The 16,703-nt window shown below is 46.3% G+C and overlaps 1 protein-coding gene across 1 annotated transcript in view; it reads right to left on the reverse strand.

The window, feature by feature from the left end:
• LOC128044683 (serotransferrin) overlaps positions 1 to 16,156 on the reverse strand; it is a 39,710-nt gene extending 23,554 nt beyond the window's left edge. The window contains exons 1-9 of the mRNA XM_052637105.1: positions 16,071 to 16,156; positions 14,003 to 14,172; positions 6,651 to 6,759; positions 5,734 to 5,910; positions 4,708 to 4,855; positions 3,879 to 3,934; positions 3,214 to 3,392; positions 2,345 to 2,522; positions 824 to 975 (exon numbers count right to left, since the gene is read on the reverse strand). Of these exons, the coding sequence (XP_052493065.1) occupies positions 824 to 975; positions 2,345 to 2,522; positions 3,214 to 3,392; positions 3,879 to 3,934; positions 4,708 to 4,855; positions 5,734 to 5,910; positions 6,651 to 6,759; positions 14,003 to 14,172; positions 16,071 to 16,113 (1,212 nt within the window). The 5' untranslated portion in view covers positions 16,114 to 16,156. The remainder of the gene's footprint in view (positions 1 to 823; positions 976 to 2,344; positions 2,523 to 3,213; positions 3,393 to 3,878; positions 3,935 to 4,707; positions 4,856 to 5,733; positions 5,911 to 6,650; positions 6,760 to 14,002; positions 14,173 to 16,070) is intronic.
• Positions 16,157 to 16,703: the final 547 nt, after the last annotated feature.

A 16,703-nucleotide genomic window follows, 5' to 3' on the forward strand; every position in this document is an offset into this window, starting at 1 on the left:
GCGGATGCAAACTATTATATTTATACATAGACTAGAGAAGCAGCAAGTCCCATTGTATAGCACAGAGAACTGTATTCAGTATCCTATAATAAACCATAATGGAAAAGAAAAATAAAATTTGAGTTAAAAAAAAAGAGAAAAAAAGAAATGAAAGAGATAGTTCCTCATAAACTTGGTCCCCAGACAAACCACTGTAAACAGGATAGTGTATATTCTTTAAAAAATAAAATACATTTTAAAAAGTCATGTTTTCAAAAAGTGATTTTTTTCTTTGGGAACATGGGAGCAAGTCATTCTCTGAAAACAAGAAAAAGGCTCCCTAGATAACCTTAGGGGAGAAAAGGGTAATAAATTTCATGTATGATATGAGCCCAGTTAACAGGATTTTCTCTGATTTATAAGGTTACAGTTAGTTTTTATGTATTTTCTTATTTATATCCTTCGGTTTTTCAGCACTTCTAAAAGCAAATGTGGAATGCCCTCGTGAGCAACAAAGCTTGCACAGTAACATGACCTTGTCACACTTGCCATGGGCACACCGTGGGTCTCAGGCACACTCACGCTGAGGTCCGGCCTCCCTAAGTAGACACAGCTCAGACTGCCCTCCACAGAGTTCTGACACTAGGAAGAAACAAGCCCGCAGGAGCCCTTCAGGTTCACAAGCTCAAAGGTTCCGAGGCTCCTGTGGGGCTGGGCTCCCACGGTGCGGGCGAGGCTCCCGGGAGCCCTGCTTTCGTGTACTTCCGGGAGCGCTCGCTCAGCCTTGGGGACAGGGCGGCGGCAGCGGCAGGCGCGCTGCCCTGCGGAGGCAGGAGGGACGCACCATGATCTTGGCGATGCATTCTTCAGTGTTCTCTGCCGTCTCACACTCTATTGCTCCGTCACTGAACCCACTCCACCGATCACACTTTGTCCTCTCCTGGTGACCGATTGCACACCACTTCACCTTGCACTCATCCTTTGAGGTGTCTGGGGCTAGGACATAAGCAAGAAAACCAGCGATGAGAAGAGGCTCAGATGTGGCTTGCTGATTTTGCTGCTGTCTTCAGGAAGACTCTGGGATTTTTTTAGCAATACACAAACAGATTCCATTCAAGGAATTAATCTCTTAGAAATTAAAGGCAATAACAGTCCCTTGGCTGGCTTCTTATTATTTATATTTAACTTAAAATTACTTCTTCTGAGAGGTCCACTCTCCTCCCAACTCCAAGGCACTCTATCACTTCAGGCTGGGGTTATTTCTCCCTCATTTAGAAATAGCACTTAACCATCCAAGCAGATGTATATTTATTCATTGCTTACTGTCTGTCCCTGCAGGAGAACATAAGCTTGGCCAGGGCAAGGGTCATGCCTGTCTTATTCTCCATGGCACCCTTAATGCCAGGTTCACGGTCAGTACCATAAATGTTTGCTGAATAAACAAACACCTACCCAGGTTTCAGAGCGGCTCAAGAGGCATTTCCTCAGGGAAGCTTTACCTCAATTCTTGGACCTGTTTGTCTTTGTTTTTGCACTCTTGTAGAGCCGTGATATTTTTTTCTGGAGTTTTGTTTTCTTTCTGCTGAGGAAATCTCTCATTTCAATTGAACATTCAGTGGAGTGACTATTCCTTCAACATTTGTCTTCCCCACTGGTCTGAAAGTTCTATGACAACAGAATCTAATACATCTTTGCCTCACCATTATATGCCCAGCATGTTACACAGTTTATAGCTATTAATAGTAGATGGTCAATACATGTCTGTTGAATAAATGAGTGTTCAAACACATCTCTAATGACCCAAGGAGATTCAGGAGAAGGACTGACCCGTCTAAAGCTCCAGCTTCACTATGGCACATGGTTATCACAGCACTGGCTGCAGATGTGCTTATTTGTAGCAGTTTCATTCTATTTGACTTACGTCATACCAGGCTAATTGGCTTCATGAAGTGGGTAGGGGAGCCCTGGCTTATACAAGGGAAGCAATACTGGCATCAATACAAATTTTCTTCTTTTTGTGTGGGGGGCCTGCCTTGTGGCTTGTGGGATCTTAGTTCCCCGACCAGGAATCGAGCTTGGGCTCTCTGTAGTGAAAGCAGAGAGTCTTAACTACTTGGTCTCCAGAGAGTTTCCAATACGAATCATTTTAAGTGTGAACTTCCTTTAATGTCCTTTGGTGATGCTCAGGTCCATCTCATGATGGCCAAAGTTATTTAGCATCCATCTAACACTGGGCTGGACAGGCAGGGCAGAGGAAGTATTGTTGGGACAGGTGTTCAGTACCTAGAAAGACTCTACTCTCCAATCCCCACCCTCACCAGATTTCCAGACTCCTAGAGCCACATGGTCCTTTCCAAATACTTACGTTTACTTTCTCTTAGATTCTGAAGAGCAGTGACATATTCATATCCCAAATACAGCTCGAAATCCATCTTAGAAGGAATCTTTAAAAACCCATCAGCAGAGTCCTTAAACAGCAGGTCCTTCCCATGAGGGGATTGGAAGAGCTGGAAATTGTCTGGTTTATCTTTGCCAAAATGTTCCTGTTTGTAGTAAAACACAGGTCTGAATGGCTACAGCAACAAGGGATGCTGCAAAATGGGCCCAAAGAAAGATTAAAACTGTGAAATTTTCAAGATGCCAGGAGAGAGGGCAGTCAGACCTGCTCTTTCCCACCCAGCACCTTCTCCATTCACAGCCCTTTCGGGCCGTGTAACAAATACCTGATACCCTGAACTTTTTTCTATGCCTGTCTCCCTGGTTGGATGATAGCTCACTGGGTGTAAGAAACTCAACTTCAGAGGCTGTGGGGTTGCCTTGATGGACAGATGGGAGGGCTGGACAAGAGAAACTGGCTCGGGTCTGGCATTCTGCTACTCTGGGAAAGGAAGGCTGGCTGTGCGAGCAACTCCCTTTCTGTCAGGCTGAGGGACCTTGGAAAAGAGACCATTTCCTTTCCAATGGGAGAGAAAGGAAAGAGAGCAAGAAGGAGCAGCTTCATATCACTGACCCAGAATGTAAGGGTCTGGCAGAAGACAACGCAGGACTAGGCTATGTGCGACTCCAAGAGGGCTTTACTGGGGGGGTGTCTTCATGCAAGTGGGTGGTGTGTGGCGTGGTCCCTGCTATGTCCTGAACACAGAATGACTTCCACAGTGGCTGAGAGGGAGTGAAGGAAACGCCCAGATCCAAGCAGGGACTGCTAAGCAGGAGAGAGGATAGGGGATTTGATACCTGGGCGTGGTTGAGAAGTTCCCAGATCACATCCTCCTTGCCGCCTACAGTTCGAGCCACAACCGCATGGGAAGGGACTTTTGCCAAGTGGCACTCATGGTAATCATCTACAGACTTCCGGGTGTTGTCCCCGCAGAGCAGCTCATAGTCTTTCCTGTCGTCTGGGTTAGGCAGGTTGTCTGGGGAGGGAAGCCCATATGAGTCGATGGCAGGTGTCCCCTTCTCTCCCTTGCAACCTCACTGAATCAAGAACTGTGTGAGCTGAGAAGCCAAGAGCAAACAGTGAAGGCCAGAAGGAAACTGACTTGCTCACGATCCCATAGCCAGTTACAGGTTGAGAAGCTTCTGATGCCCAGTGCAGGGGTGACTGCCCACATCCCATAGGAAATTTCATCTTAGCAGGCCGACTACAGGACAAGGTCAGCCAGACCTGCTCCTGATCCTTTGCTACTGCAACACTGGCCTGGTATTCAGTAAGCTGAATGGTAGGATGAGGCCCAGGAGTCCAGGTGGGGACCCTATGGGCACACATCTCCTCACAAGTGAACATCCCAGCAGTGAGAAGGGAGAACACATTATGCTCACATCTGACACCTGAGCATGAAGACAAAGAAAAGGAAGACCCTCTGCTTGAAGGGTCCACAGATTCTTCTCCTATCACCTACCGAATACTGTTGAGTGCTTGACAAAGGCCACGTCCCCACTGCCCTCCGCCAGACACCTGTGGAGAGGAGACACATTAGGGAGTTCTTGCAGGGCAGGCCCTTCTCCTCAGGCTCCAGTGTCTGACCACACCGTCCAGCCTTGGGACAAGGATAGGGCCTGGGGGAGGCCTCCGTGGAGACCCACAGCTGAGGAAGCACCACGGGGGAGCTGATCCCCAGGGCACCATGGAGATGTGGGGTGAGTTCACAGAAGCTGGAGGGCTATCACCATGTGCCCCAAAGCATCAAAAAGGGACTGAAGATACTTCAATAGTGAAAAGTGCTTTCAAACTTCTGGTGAAGGATAAAGGCATAGTGTTTCTTGAGGGACTCTTTGCTGGCTCTAAAACTTTAGGGTATAACCAAGCGAGAAGAGGGAGCAAGAAATCAGCCATGAGCTGCCCATACAGGAACAGAGAGAGGAGGCAGGAGAGAGGCCAGGGCACTGAGCAGCTGACACAGATGCCACGGGGAGCAGAGGGCCGTCATCACAGAGCACCCTGGGCGCCAGGGCAGTGCCTGTCACTTCCGGTTCTGCGTAGCCCAGTGAGAAACTCTGGGGAGACAGAAAGGGTCCCAGGAGGGGACTTCCTTGTCAACGTCACATGAAGAGAGTATGCACTGGCCTGGCCTGGAGAGTCCCAGCTGTGTCACTGAGTTCCTGGGAGGGGGTTAGGTACCCTGGATGCCCCTCTGCAGGCTGGGCTCTGCTACAGGTCAGGGAAGCCCCCCAACCTGAAGACACTGGACACTTAGGAGCCGGGATGGAGAAGCAGCCAGTCTCACTCACTTAAAGGCCCCTGCGTAGCCGAAGTATGGTTCGTGGTTGGAGCAGGCACACTTGTCTGTCCCTTTCCCCGCACACAGTTGACACAGTTTGGGAAATGATGACTGATCTGCACAGGGGACACAGCTGGCAGAGAAGAAGTTGGCCGCAGCTGCTCAACACAGAGACACAGAAAAACAGGGCATGAGCCAGCCTGGCCAGAGGCAACTACAGCTCCCAGTCCAGGCTCACAAGAGAGATCCAAACAAAACCAGCACCCCCACAGTTACAGCTTGCCTTTATGAATGCGTGTTTGCACTCAGTCGTGTCCAACTCTTTACAATCCCATGGACTGTAACCCACCGGGCTCCTCTCTTCATGGGATTTCCCAGGCAAGAGTAGTGGAATGGGTTGCCATGTCCCCAGGGGATCTTCCCGACCCAGGGATTCAACCCATGTCTCTTGAGTCTCCTGCATTAGCAGGCAGGTTCTTTACCACTAGGGCCACCTGAGAAGCCTCTCTTCAAGACGAAAGAATTTCAAAAAGGGACACATTTAACCCCTTCCCTCCTTCCTCCTCCCCAAGAACCAGACTGGCATAGGCCTATGTGTCCCGTTGAATTTGGCCTCCAAGACCAGATGGAGGACCCACTCAGAGAGGTGTAGGCCAAGTTCATAGCCAGCAGATGGCCATTAGGAAAGCTCCAGAAGAATGGGGAAGTCATCAGCCATGACATGAAAGCACCCCAGGGAAGTGGACAAAAGGGCCCAGGAGCCTTGGCCCTGAATGAAGCCCTCTGTTCCCTTCCGCCAGTTCCACAGGACAGCCTCTGGTGGGGTATCAGGGGCTTTGAGGTAAAAAGGACTCTTGACAGCCCCCATTAGCTGCTAATGCAGCAGGTTTGCCCATTTAAAGCAGGTTGATCTCCCACCTCCGCTCCCAGAGCCATCACACGTCATCCCCTGACCATGTCTGAGTGGTGCCAGTGTGGCCCGTGTGGGCATCTGAAGAGATTCCTGCTGGGGGCGCTCACCCTCCTGCCCACTTACCTCTCTGAATGGATTCCTGTGGATCAGGCAATTCCTTATAAAGTCTTCCCATGGGGATGTTCCACCCAGCGGACCTGCCGAGGCCTGTGTGGCAGGACTTCTTGCCTTTGAGCTCATTCAGCTTGAAGTCAGTGCCCTTCTTCGCCACCGCCACAGCATAATAGTGAGTCTGCGGGTCTGCGAAGGGACAGCGTGGATGAAAGACTCTCAAGCTGCCCACCAGAGAAGCATTGTTCATTACTACTGGGCTCCTGAGCAGGGAAGGGGTACCCAGAGGTAACATTAACGATGGATTGGGTCCTAAAGAGGACCGGAAAAAGCCTTCCTAGGCTTACAGGGGAAAGGACAGACCACAGAGAGATGTTTGTAATAATCCTCCAGGCACACCCAGGAGCAAGGAAGCTATGTGCATGTGTGCCCCAATGCCCTTGCCTACCCTGGCCTTGCAGGGAGTGTCTGCCTGTACCCTGGAAACGAACTGTGGCAACAGAGGCCACATTTCTAACTTTCTCTAAGTATTTTTGCTCCTCACACAGACCCAGGAACAGTTGAGTTGCTCTCAGATGAGATCCAAGGCTGTGGGGGCTCCAGGTACATGCTCCTGTGTGGTCTCTCCCCTGCATGTGGTTCTTGGAGAACTCCTCTTTATTCTAAACCCCAGTGGTTCAGTTCATTGCACACAGCCTGCCTAGGAGGTCAGTGTCATGCGCACCAGTCCTCAACCAGCCCAAAGCTCCCAGAGACCTTGAGTTGTACCTATGGTGGTTGACAGGGCCCCTCATTCCCCACTCACTCCCCAATGGGGAAAGCTCATAAGTAGCTAATCTCTATTACCTGCCTGAATGAGACAAGACCCAGTATCTACCAGGAGAGAACAAGGGCTACAGATTACTTTTTGGGTCCGAGGGAGAGCTTACTATCTTTTGTCCCATGGAACTCTGCCACTACAGGCTTCAGGTTGTTGGGCTTCAGGCCTGCCTCATACACCAAACCTCCATCCAACGTCACAGCATCTGCTTCGTTACTCTGAAAGAGAACAAACCAGAGTTCAGTGAAGCCCTTACTTCCAAGAAAGGCCCACCTATACTTGGGTGTGTGGAAGTGACTGGTAGTGCTTCTCAGATCTGAGGCCAGACGAACCCTCAGCTTGCCCAGACCTCACGTAACACCACGGGCTTTAGTTAACTCAGCTTCCCTGGTGAGGGGTTTTGGCCACCATTTTCCTTATTTCTGCAGAGATGGAATGAATCATTTTTCTCTTTTCCCTGGGGAGGAGTCTAGCTACTGGCCCAGAAAACTATTGTGATTTGCAAAGTTGACCTAACTTACAGAGGCTTTGCCAACCAGCCTCTTGGGGGAAAGTTCCAACACCAGACTGGGTGCACAGTCCATTCACTACAGGCTCTGAAGGAGCTGCAGTCAAGGACTGCAGTCTCTCTGCCTAGCCATGCTTTTACACATATTTATATTTCAAGTTCAGGTCCAACCTCTTTATCTTGGGCCTTCGGCTGAGATCGTCCTCAGATGTCTTTGTGGAGAACTCTCAATGGGGAGGAGGAGACTTGAAGACATCCTTCTCCACTGCAATTCAGTACTTAGTGCATTTCCTTCCTGTCCGGTCCATATAACCACAGGAGTCTTTTGTTTAGGGACTGGAGCTTTCTCTGGCTTTAACTTCATGCTTATACTCTAAACCGACTGTTTAATGCTCATTATGAGCATTAATGAGTGTTTAGTTCCATTACGGCTGACTGTTCATTTAATCAACTACTCAGACATCATTGTCCAACTCAGCTCCATCTTACACATTAAAAAATAGAGGCAGAGAAAGTTTAAATCACCTCCCCAGCCCACATAAATAGTAAGTCATATAGCTGGGATTTGAATCCACGCAGTGTGGATTTATTTCTTCCATTACACTGTTACTTTCTGGGTTTTGTTTTGCTTTGTTTTGTTTTTAGTGTTTGCTTTTACTAATTCTCTTCTTTAAACCAACATTTCATTTGAAGTATTATAAATACTTTCCCACTAGGTCTAGAATTTATTTTCTCTCGAAATGAGATGCAACACCTTTATATAGACACTTCGTAACCTATTTTTATTGCTTTTCTTCTTGCTTCAAACATCTTTAATCAAAATGACTTTTCTTGAATCCCTTGCTAGTACTCCATAAATAAATAGTTCTTATGAATTAAATTACAAAGGAGAAACTATAACTCCACAATCTGCATCATGTTATAGGTAAATAACAAGAAAATAGTATTTACAAATGAAATATAATAATGTAAGCCAAAATATATATTTGTCTAGCTGAAACTTTTCTTTCAATGGTTGGAGTTCTTTTTGTTGTTTTATTGTAATAAGATAATGTAACATAAAGTTTATCATTTAACCATTTTTACATGTACATTTCAGTGCCATGTATGGCAACTGAACATGCCCGTATGGCAACATGCATGTTGGTGAAAGACTCTTTTATTCCACAACTAGACTCCTTATATGAAGCAATCTTTATGGCTTTCTTGGTATCCCAAAGGTAGGTGAAACCTCCAGAGACTTTCCTCACCCACCCCACCCACCACAGAATAAAAATAAATGAGTAAAAAACAGAGCTTTTCTTAAAGCAGTGAGGTTGGGGCTTTCTTGGCCCATACACCAGTATCTTGGGCAGGAATCACTGGGGCCTCAGGGGCTCAGAAATCAAGAAGCCAAGGTCTAATTCATGTGGCCCTAACTCCACGAGGGCCACAGGGATTCTGAAGGGAACCTGAACCCCCAGGAAGGTGGAGGATTAAAATCAAGCATGACTTCCCAAGTGCAGATAACCAAATGCAGAAGAAGGGAAGCCACGATGCGTGGGCATCGACAGGGGCAGCAGACTTAGGCCCTCAAGGACTGCGGAGTTTGGAATGGCCAGAAGCAATGGAGAAGAGCTATATATGGGCTTTATGCACAAAGTGAAGGCCATAATCACAGAGATAAGCATAGAAAAGGAGATTACCAGGAATAAAAAGAAAAATTAACTCGTACTTCTAGAAGCAAAAAGTGTAATCATTGAAATGTGAAAAGTGAATGAACAGGCAACAAGTTGATAAGACAGATTAAAATTGAGAATTAGGGAACTGAAAGTTATATCTGAATAATTCATCCTGGATGAATTTGATGCCCATCTGTACCAAAAAGAGGTGCAGAGACAGAAGCTATGAAAGAGGAATCAAAAGATATGGAAGCTAAATTAAAGAAAGCCTGACATGTGTCTTCTTGGAATCTTAGAATTAAAAAAAGAAAGAAACAGAAGGAAGGCAGCACTTTTTCCAGACCTCCTGAAAAGCATGATTCCACAGAACCAACATACTCTAAGCAAGGTAAGCACCAAGATCCCCACAACTGGAAACATCATGGCGAATCTAGGGAACATCATCAACCAAGGGCACGAGGTTATCCAGTGAGATGACTAAAGGACCAACAGGATGATACCGGACTTCTCAGTGACTACAGTGGAAGTCAGGAAACAGTGGAAATATTTTTAAATAGTGTAAAAGCATCAAACTAAAACTACACATTCAGCAAAATTACCATTCAAGAATAAAGGGGAGACCAGCATTTGCAGAGAAAACAAGCAAGCAACGGACAGAGTTCAATACCAAGAAATTGACTCTAAAGTATCCCCAAAAGAACACATTTCAAAAGCAAACATCCCAGAAGGATGGTTGGAAATATAAGAAGGAAAACTAGCAAGTTCCCTGGTGGTCTGGTGGTTAGGATTTGGCCGTTTCACCGCCATGGCCTGAGCTCCATCTCTGGTTTTGTAGTTGTTTTCGTTGCTGAATCATGTTCGACTCTTTTCGACACCATGAACTGTAGCCTGCCAGGCTCCTCTGTACATGGAATGTTCCAGGAAAGAATACTGGAATGGATTGCTATTTCCTTCTCCAGGGGATCTTCCCCACTCAGAGAACAAACTCTCATCTCCTAAATTGGCAGGCAGATTCTTTACCACTGAGCCACCAGGGAAGCCCCAATCCCTGGTTGGGGAACTGAGATCCCACAAGTCACACACCATGGCCAAAACTTTTTTAAAAGCTTAAAAAAAAAGAAGACGAAGAAATGGTAAATGGATTAAATGGCAAAAATGCAGATAAATCCAAATTTCTCTTTCTGTGTGTCTTCCTCTATCTGAACTTTAGGGCACATACACAAACTTACACTGATGATGCTGTGAAAGGGTTGCACTCAATATGCCAGCAAATTTGGAAAATTCAGCAGTGGCCACAGGACTGGAAAAGGCCAGCTTTCACTCCAGTCCCAAAGAAAGGCAATGCCAAAGAATGTTCAAACTACTGAACAATTGCACTCATCTCACATGCTAGTAAACTAATGCTCAAAATTCACCAAGCCAGGCTTCAACAGTACGTGAACCGTGAACTTCCAGATGTTCAAGCTGGATTTAGGAAAAGCAGAGGAACCAGAGATCAAATTGTCAACATCTGTTGGGTCATCAAAAAAGCAAGAGAGTTCCAGAAAAACTTCTATTTCTGGTTTATTGACCATGCCAAAGCCTTTGTGTGTGGATCACAACAAACTGTGGAAAATTCTGAAAGAGATGGGAATACCTGACCACCTGATCTGCCTCTTGAGAAACCTGTATGCAGGTCAGGAAGCAACAGTTAGTACTGGACATGGAACAACAGACTGGTTCCAAATCAGGAAAGGAGTATGTCAAGGCTGTATATTGTCATCCTGCTTATTTAACTTCTATGCAGAGTACATCATGAGAAACACTGGGCTGGAAGAAGCACAAGCTGGAATCAAGATTGCCAGCAGAAATATCAATAACCTCAGATATGCAGATGACACCACCCTTATGGCAGAAAGTGAAGAGGAACTAAAAAGCCTCTTGATGAAAGTGAAAGAGAATAGTGAAAAAGTTGGCTTAAAGCTCAACATTCAGAAAACGAAGATCATGGCATCTGGTCCCATCACTCCATGGCAAATAGATGGGGAAACAGCGGAAACAGTGGCAGACTTTATATTTTTGGGCTTCCAAATCACTGCAGATGGTGAGTGCAGCCATGAAATTAAAAGACGCTTACTCCTTGGAAGGAAAGTTATGACCAACATAGACAGCATGTTAAAAAGGAGAGATTACTTTGCTAACAAAGGTCCGTCTAGTCAAGGCTATGGTTTTTCCTGTGGTCATGTATGGATATGAGAGTTGGACTGTGAAGAAGGCTGAGTGCTGAAGAATTCATGTTTTTGAACTGTGGTGTTGGAGAAGACTCTTGAGAGTCCCTTGGACTGCAAGGAGATCCAACCAGTCCATCCTAAAGATCAGTCCTGAGTGTTCACTGGGAGGACTGATGTTGAAGCTGAAACTCCAATACTTTGGCCACCTGATGTGAAGAACTGACTCCTTGGAAAAGACCCTGATGCTGGGAAAGATTGAAGGCAGAAGGGGATGACAGAGGCTGGATGGCATCACCAACTCAATGGACATGCATTTGGGTAAACTCCGGGAGTTGATGATGGACAGGGAGGCCTGGCATACTGCACTCCATGGGGTCGGAAAGAGTCAGACACGACTGAGTGACTGAACTGAACTGAACAAACTTATACATGCATACACACACATACTTAGTTATATAATATGTATGTATACTGTCAAGAAATACATGAAGTATCTACATTTCAGGGTTAGTTAAGAAAAGACAGACATAAAATATCAATATAGTCCAGAGTTCTCTTTCTGTTTCAGAAAGAGGTGGGGGGGTGGGTTAAGACTATTTTACCGTTAACACTTTGTTAAGCTAAAATTATACAGTGAAAATTTAAGGGAAGTCATTAAAGAATATCAACAAATTGTTCAAATTTACTTCCAATGGGGGAAAGATGGAATAAAGGGAACACAATCCAAATGAACACACACATGTGCAAACTCAATTTTTAAAAATAAGAAATCTGAGGGAAAGGAGGAGCATGAGAAATCAAAAAGTAATATGGCAGAAATAAGTACAAATTTATCATTAATGAAAGCAATAATTTATTAATGGTTTAAATTTACCACAGAAAATAAATGAGATTACCAGATTTAATTAATAAACAAAATCCCCAGCAACATACTATTTTCATAAGACACACCTGAAGGATAATCACACAGGAATTTGAAAATAAAGGAATGGAAAGAGACATAGAAGGACAATCCTAGTTAAAAGAAAGTTAATGTAGTATGTTAATATCAGAGAAATAAATTTTAGTTAAAAAGCACTGCCAGAGACAGTGATTAATTTGTAACGATAAAATATCAAAATCACCAGGAATTATATGAATTATTCTTTCATATTCAGCTGGTGACAGTGGAAATTTGAATAACCACATTGCATTTGCTTAAAAACCCAAATACATTTGGCAGTGTTTTTGAAGTCAAATACTCACACATCCCATGGCACAGAAAATCTGTTTGTACATATATATTACAGAGAAACTAGTAATACTTGTGTACCAGGAGATCTGTATAAAAATATTCCTCTAACCCTGATTAGAATAACAGAAAACTGGAAACAATTCAAATGCGTAATGACCAGAAAAGAAAAACTAAATTGTGGTATACTAACACAATGGACTTTTGCAGAGCTCTGAAAATGAATGAACAATAGCTGTATTCAACAACATGGGTGAAATCCTAGTATAACGTTGAGGAGGAAAAAGCAAGTATGAGAAGACAACACATAGTAATGACATGTTTATAAAATATTTTAAGAAGAAATACTATGCAATCATCCATATATACCTATGAAAGTGAAAGTGAAGTCACTCAGTCGTGTCCAACTCTTTGCGACCCCGTGGACTGTAGCCTACCAGGCTCCTCCGTCCACGGGATTCTCCAGGCAAGAATACTGGAGTGGGTTGCCATTTCCTTCTCCAGGGGATCTTCCCAACCCAGGGATTGAACCAGGGTCTCCCACATTGGAGAAAGACGCTTTAACCTCAGGGCTACCAGGGAAGCCCAATATATACCTATACAAGTCTTTAAATAAAAAGCCAGAAAGTTTTGGGATTCTGTTTGCTCTGGATAGGGAAACACATGAATAGTTCTAAGCAGGGTCAGAGGGTGCCCCAAGTGATGAAGTTCCTGTAGAATCCCTGCTGCCACACAGTAGCCCTAGAACTCAGCTACTGGCAGTGGTGAAGTTTTAAGAAACTCTGGTAGGTTTGTGGATAGTATTGTTTCATATTATTAATGTATTTTAACACAAAGAGGGGTATGCATATACCAAATCTGAAAGTGAGTCATAAATCAAGAGTTATAATTAACTCTGGATGGTAACTGGATGGTAACTGAGGTTCAGTACACACACACACAACAGACCAGTTATTCATACCAAAGCACTGATTTCTTCAGTTAATCACGCTCCATCTGACCGAGTCTATGTCTGCCCCTCACTCCTTCCAGTCTCCTGCTTGGTCTGCTCCAGTCACCCTAGCTTCCCTACAGAAAATCAAACAAGCCCCGCTCTCCCCTGTCTCAGGCCCTTTGCACATGCTATGGTTCACTGCCCGACATACTCAACCTGTAGCTTTTGGCAGGCTTACCCATACTTATCCCTGGGGTCTCAGATTCACTGCTCCCTTTCAGGGAGATTATCATTGACACCCAGACCAGAGCAAGTTTCCTCTGGAAGTTCTGTTTCTTTTCCTCCACTGTACATCACACAATTTGAAATTTCATGTCTACTTGTTTGCATGTTTTCTTCTCTCCTGACTGGACTGTAAGCTACTCAAGAATCAGGACCATGTGTGCTTAAAGTCACCACTGCAGCCCCATTGCCCAGCACAGGGTCTGACCCAAGTTCAGATGAGCAGGAACAATGCTGAACAAGTATTTTGGAAAACCTAGAACAAAAGGATCAGCTATAATCTCCAGCCATGACAATGTATTCCTCTTCCTTGTGCGTATCATTCGTCTACTTCTTGTGATGCATCAAGAACCCCCAAAATAGTGTTACATGGTCATTTTGACAGCATGCGTTTCTTCTTTGAGTTCAGAGAACTTAGTGGGTCAAAAACAGTCCTCTTTTAGAGTATGTTATATTTTGCATTAAGCCATTAAAGATGACTGCTTCTATTTTCAGGTCTAAAATGATTTTACTAGCACTAGGGGCTGACTGTTCCACACATCAGTCTCCTACCTGTGAGTACAGAATCATTTCAAATGACAGGGAAGAGAAAGTATGGATTTTCTTCCACTCTCTTTTAGGTGTCAGTGACTTACCGAAATAGCCTTGATGCAATCCATGTGTGAGGTTTTCTTCACACAGGAGACAGAAGGACCATTCTCGAAGATACGAAGCATATTTTCACGAAAACTGGCACACTTACTGGCCTCATGAGTTGAAATGGTGCACCATCTCACAGTTTTCTCGGGGTCCGCCAGACACAGCCCTAGGGGAGAGAGGCCACAGGTCCCTGTGTCAGTGGGAAGGACAGCAGCAGCCTCTGGAGGGTCATGGAGGCCACTTCCTCTCCGTTCTCTGCTCTTCACCCCACTCCTGTCCATGAACAACAAGGGCAGAGGTTTCACGGCTTTCTGAGTCTGGGGACAAGTGATGGGTATTCAAATGGCCTCTTAGTTTCCCACTGACCAGCATGTGCTGATCAGAGGGATGCTGGCTTGATTGTTAGCTCTCAATTGGCGACAACAACCTGTTCCTCTGTGTTCTCTGAGCCTCCTTCGTTCACCTCATGACGTGTGGCCTGCCATGGAACACAAACTTCCACATCCACGGGGGATTTTTAGTTACATCAAGCTGTTGGTTCAATGCTATAACTCTGGGAAGCCAGCAGGGTAGGAATTACATTTTCTCCTAATTAGTATCTTTCAGAGAGTGATGCTTTACCCAAGGTTACCTAGCCTCTTAATAGCTGAGTGGTCTAGAAATCAGGTCTCCAGACTTTGGTCTCTGCCCAGGTGACAAAAAAAGATAACATTCTGAGTTGTTTTACATCTGCTTGGCCAGAAGAAAGGGGTAAATGATTGATGAGATGCTCATTTATCATCCTCCGTTCTAGGAAAAACTAGAAACTCCACATAGTCAATGTTTCTCTGTTTCCAATGACCCCTCCTTCAATTTCCACAATTAAGCCTTTGGACTGTCATTAGGAGAAGCTAAAGCCAGGCTTGTCTGTGAAAATCAATCCCCATGGTGCAGATGTGTTGTCCCCATGATATGAGCATTTGGCACTCTCCCCAAAGTCCTCTGTCACCTCCACTCTGTGGACAAACAACACAGGGCTGACTCAAAGCTGATAAATATCTATGATGCACAAAGCAGGAGATGGGGACGGAATGGTTCTCCAGGATAGAAAAAGAGTGGACCACAGGAAATTTACTCCTCCAATCACCCTTAACCCCATCTCCACCTGCAGCGTATTGAACCAGGCAACGAGGGGTCAGTGGCAGACTTCCCCAAAACCACTCCTCCAGACCCTCACCAAACCATCCCTCCTGAGGCCCCAAAGACAGACGTTTGTCCTCAGTCATGCATTTCCCTTCCACAGCCTTGTGAGATCCTCTGAGGTTGGGAGGGGGGAGGGTAAAGGTAAGTAAGGTGGGTGGAGTCTCAAGGGCTAACTTTTTCAAGAGAATCAAGTAACTTAACACAGAAGGCTCTAAAGGTAAGATAAAGGCACCACGAGTGGCTAGCAGAAGTTAGAGGACAAAGGGGGCCCAAGAGCGACAGGCAGATCTGTGCAGCAAGGTGCCCTCCACCAGTGCATGGATCTGTGGCCTTACTTACTTCCATGGGACCTTCCCCGGCCAAGCTGCACCACCCTTCAAGGTTTGGCTTCAAATCCCATGCTCAGAACCCTTCAACAGACCTGTCTCATTAGTGTGGCACGGTCAGTACCAAGGGCACTCATGGGACATCGGACTGTCAGTGGAGGTGGGACCAGCTGTGGGAAGGCCTTGCTGGCCATCCCAAGCAGTTTGGACTTATTTGAGGCCGCAACAAAGGGATTTGATAAACCGGGACGGCAGCGCTCTAATTTCCTGTATTCCGCTACCACAAGATTTACTGGATACGAGGGGAAACCAAGGAGAGAGTGAAAATGTGGCAGAGCCACCAGCAGGACCAGAAGGTGCGCGCAGGCGCAGAGCTGTCCCTGAGGCAGTGCGGAAGCAGGTGCAAGGGTGCGGCGGGGAGAAGCGAAGGAAAGGTCCCAGGCTTCCAGCTCCAGCGCGGAGCCCAGGGAGGGTGCAGAGGGCTCCGAAATGCAGGGGCGGGGCGGGGAGGGCCAGGGCCGGCGACGTTGAGGGCCTTCCCAGCGGCCACACTCACCCAGAACCGCGCAGGTTAACAGAGCGCGGACAGCGGGCCTCATCCTCCCCGGTCTGTAACGTGGAGTGCAGAGCACAGACCGACCGGCTTCTGCGTCGCCTCCCTGCTCCCCGCGCCCCTATATCTCCCGCGGGGCTGGCCGAGCACAATCCTTGACCCCTTGTGTTTGCGCAGCCCGCTTGCCCAATCTCCCCTCAGCCCTCCCCCTTCATTCCTCGCCGAGGCTGATCACATCATTTCCTGACCTCTGGAACAGACCCGTGGGTGGAATCCAACAAAAAAGTGCTGATTGGAAGGGAATGAAAGAAAAATCAACCCGTTGTTAATCTGTGCTTGCTCTGTACCAGGAGCAGAGCCGCAGCCGGCTGGGGTGGGGGTGGCTCTGCTTCTGAATCCGGGGGAGCCAGAGCTGGTCCTGAATCAACCTCTGTGCTCATTCCATAAAAGAGGGAAGCCGACTGCCCCAAAGGCAGAGTAGAATAGGAGGAAGACAGGCAGAGACCTTCCTGGGAGAGTGTGTGAGAGAAGAATCAGCTGATCACAAGTCAAAGACAACAGGCTCATTCCTTTTCACTTGTTTCCAGGTGTATCCAGAAACCCTGCTCCTGTTTGGGCCCTTAAAACCCCAAGGAC

The sequence above is a fragment of the Budorcas taxicolor genome, chromosome 1, assembly GCF_023091745.1.
Source record: "Budorcas taxicolor isolate Tak-1 chromosome 1, Takin1.1, whole genome shotgun sequence".
Classification (NCBI taxonomy): Eukaryota; Metazoa; Chordata; class Mammalia; order Artiodactyla; family Bovidae; genus Budorcas; species Budorcas taxicolor.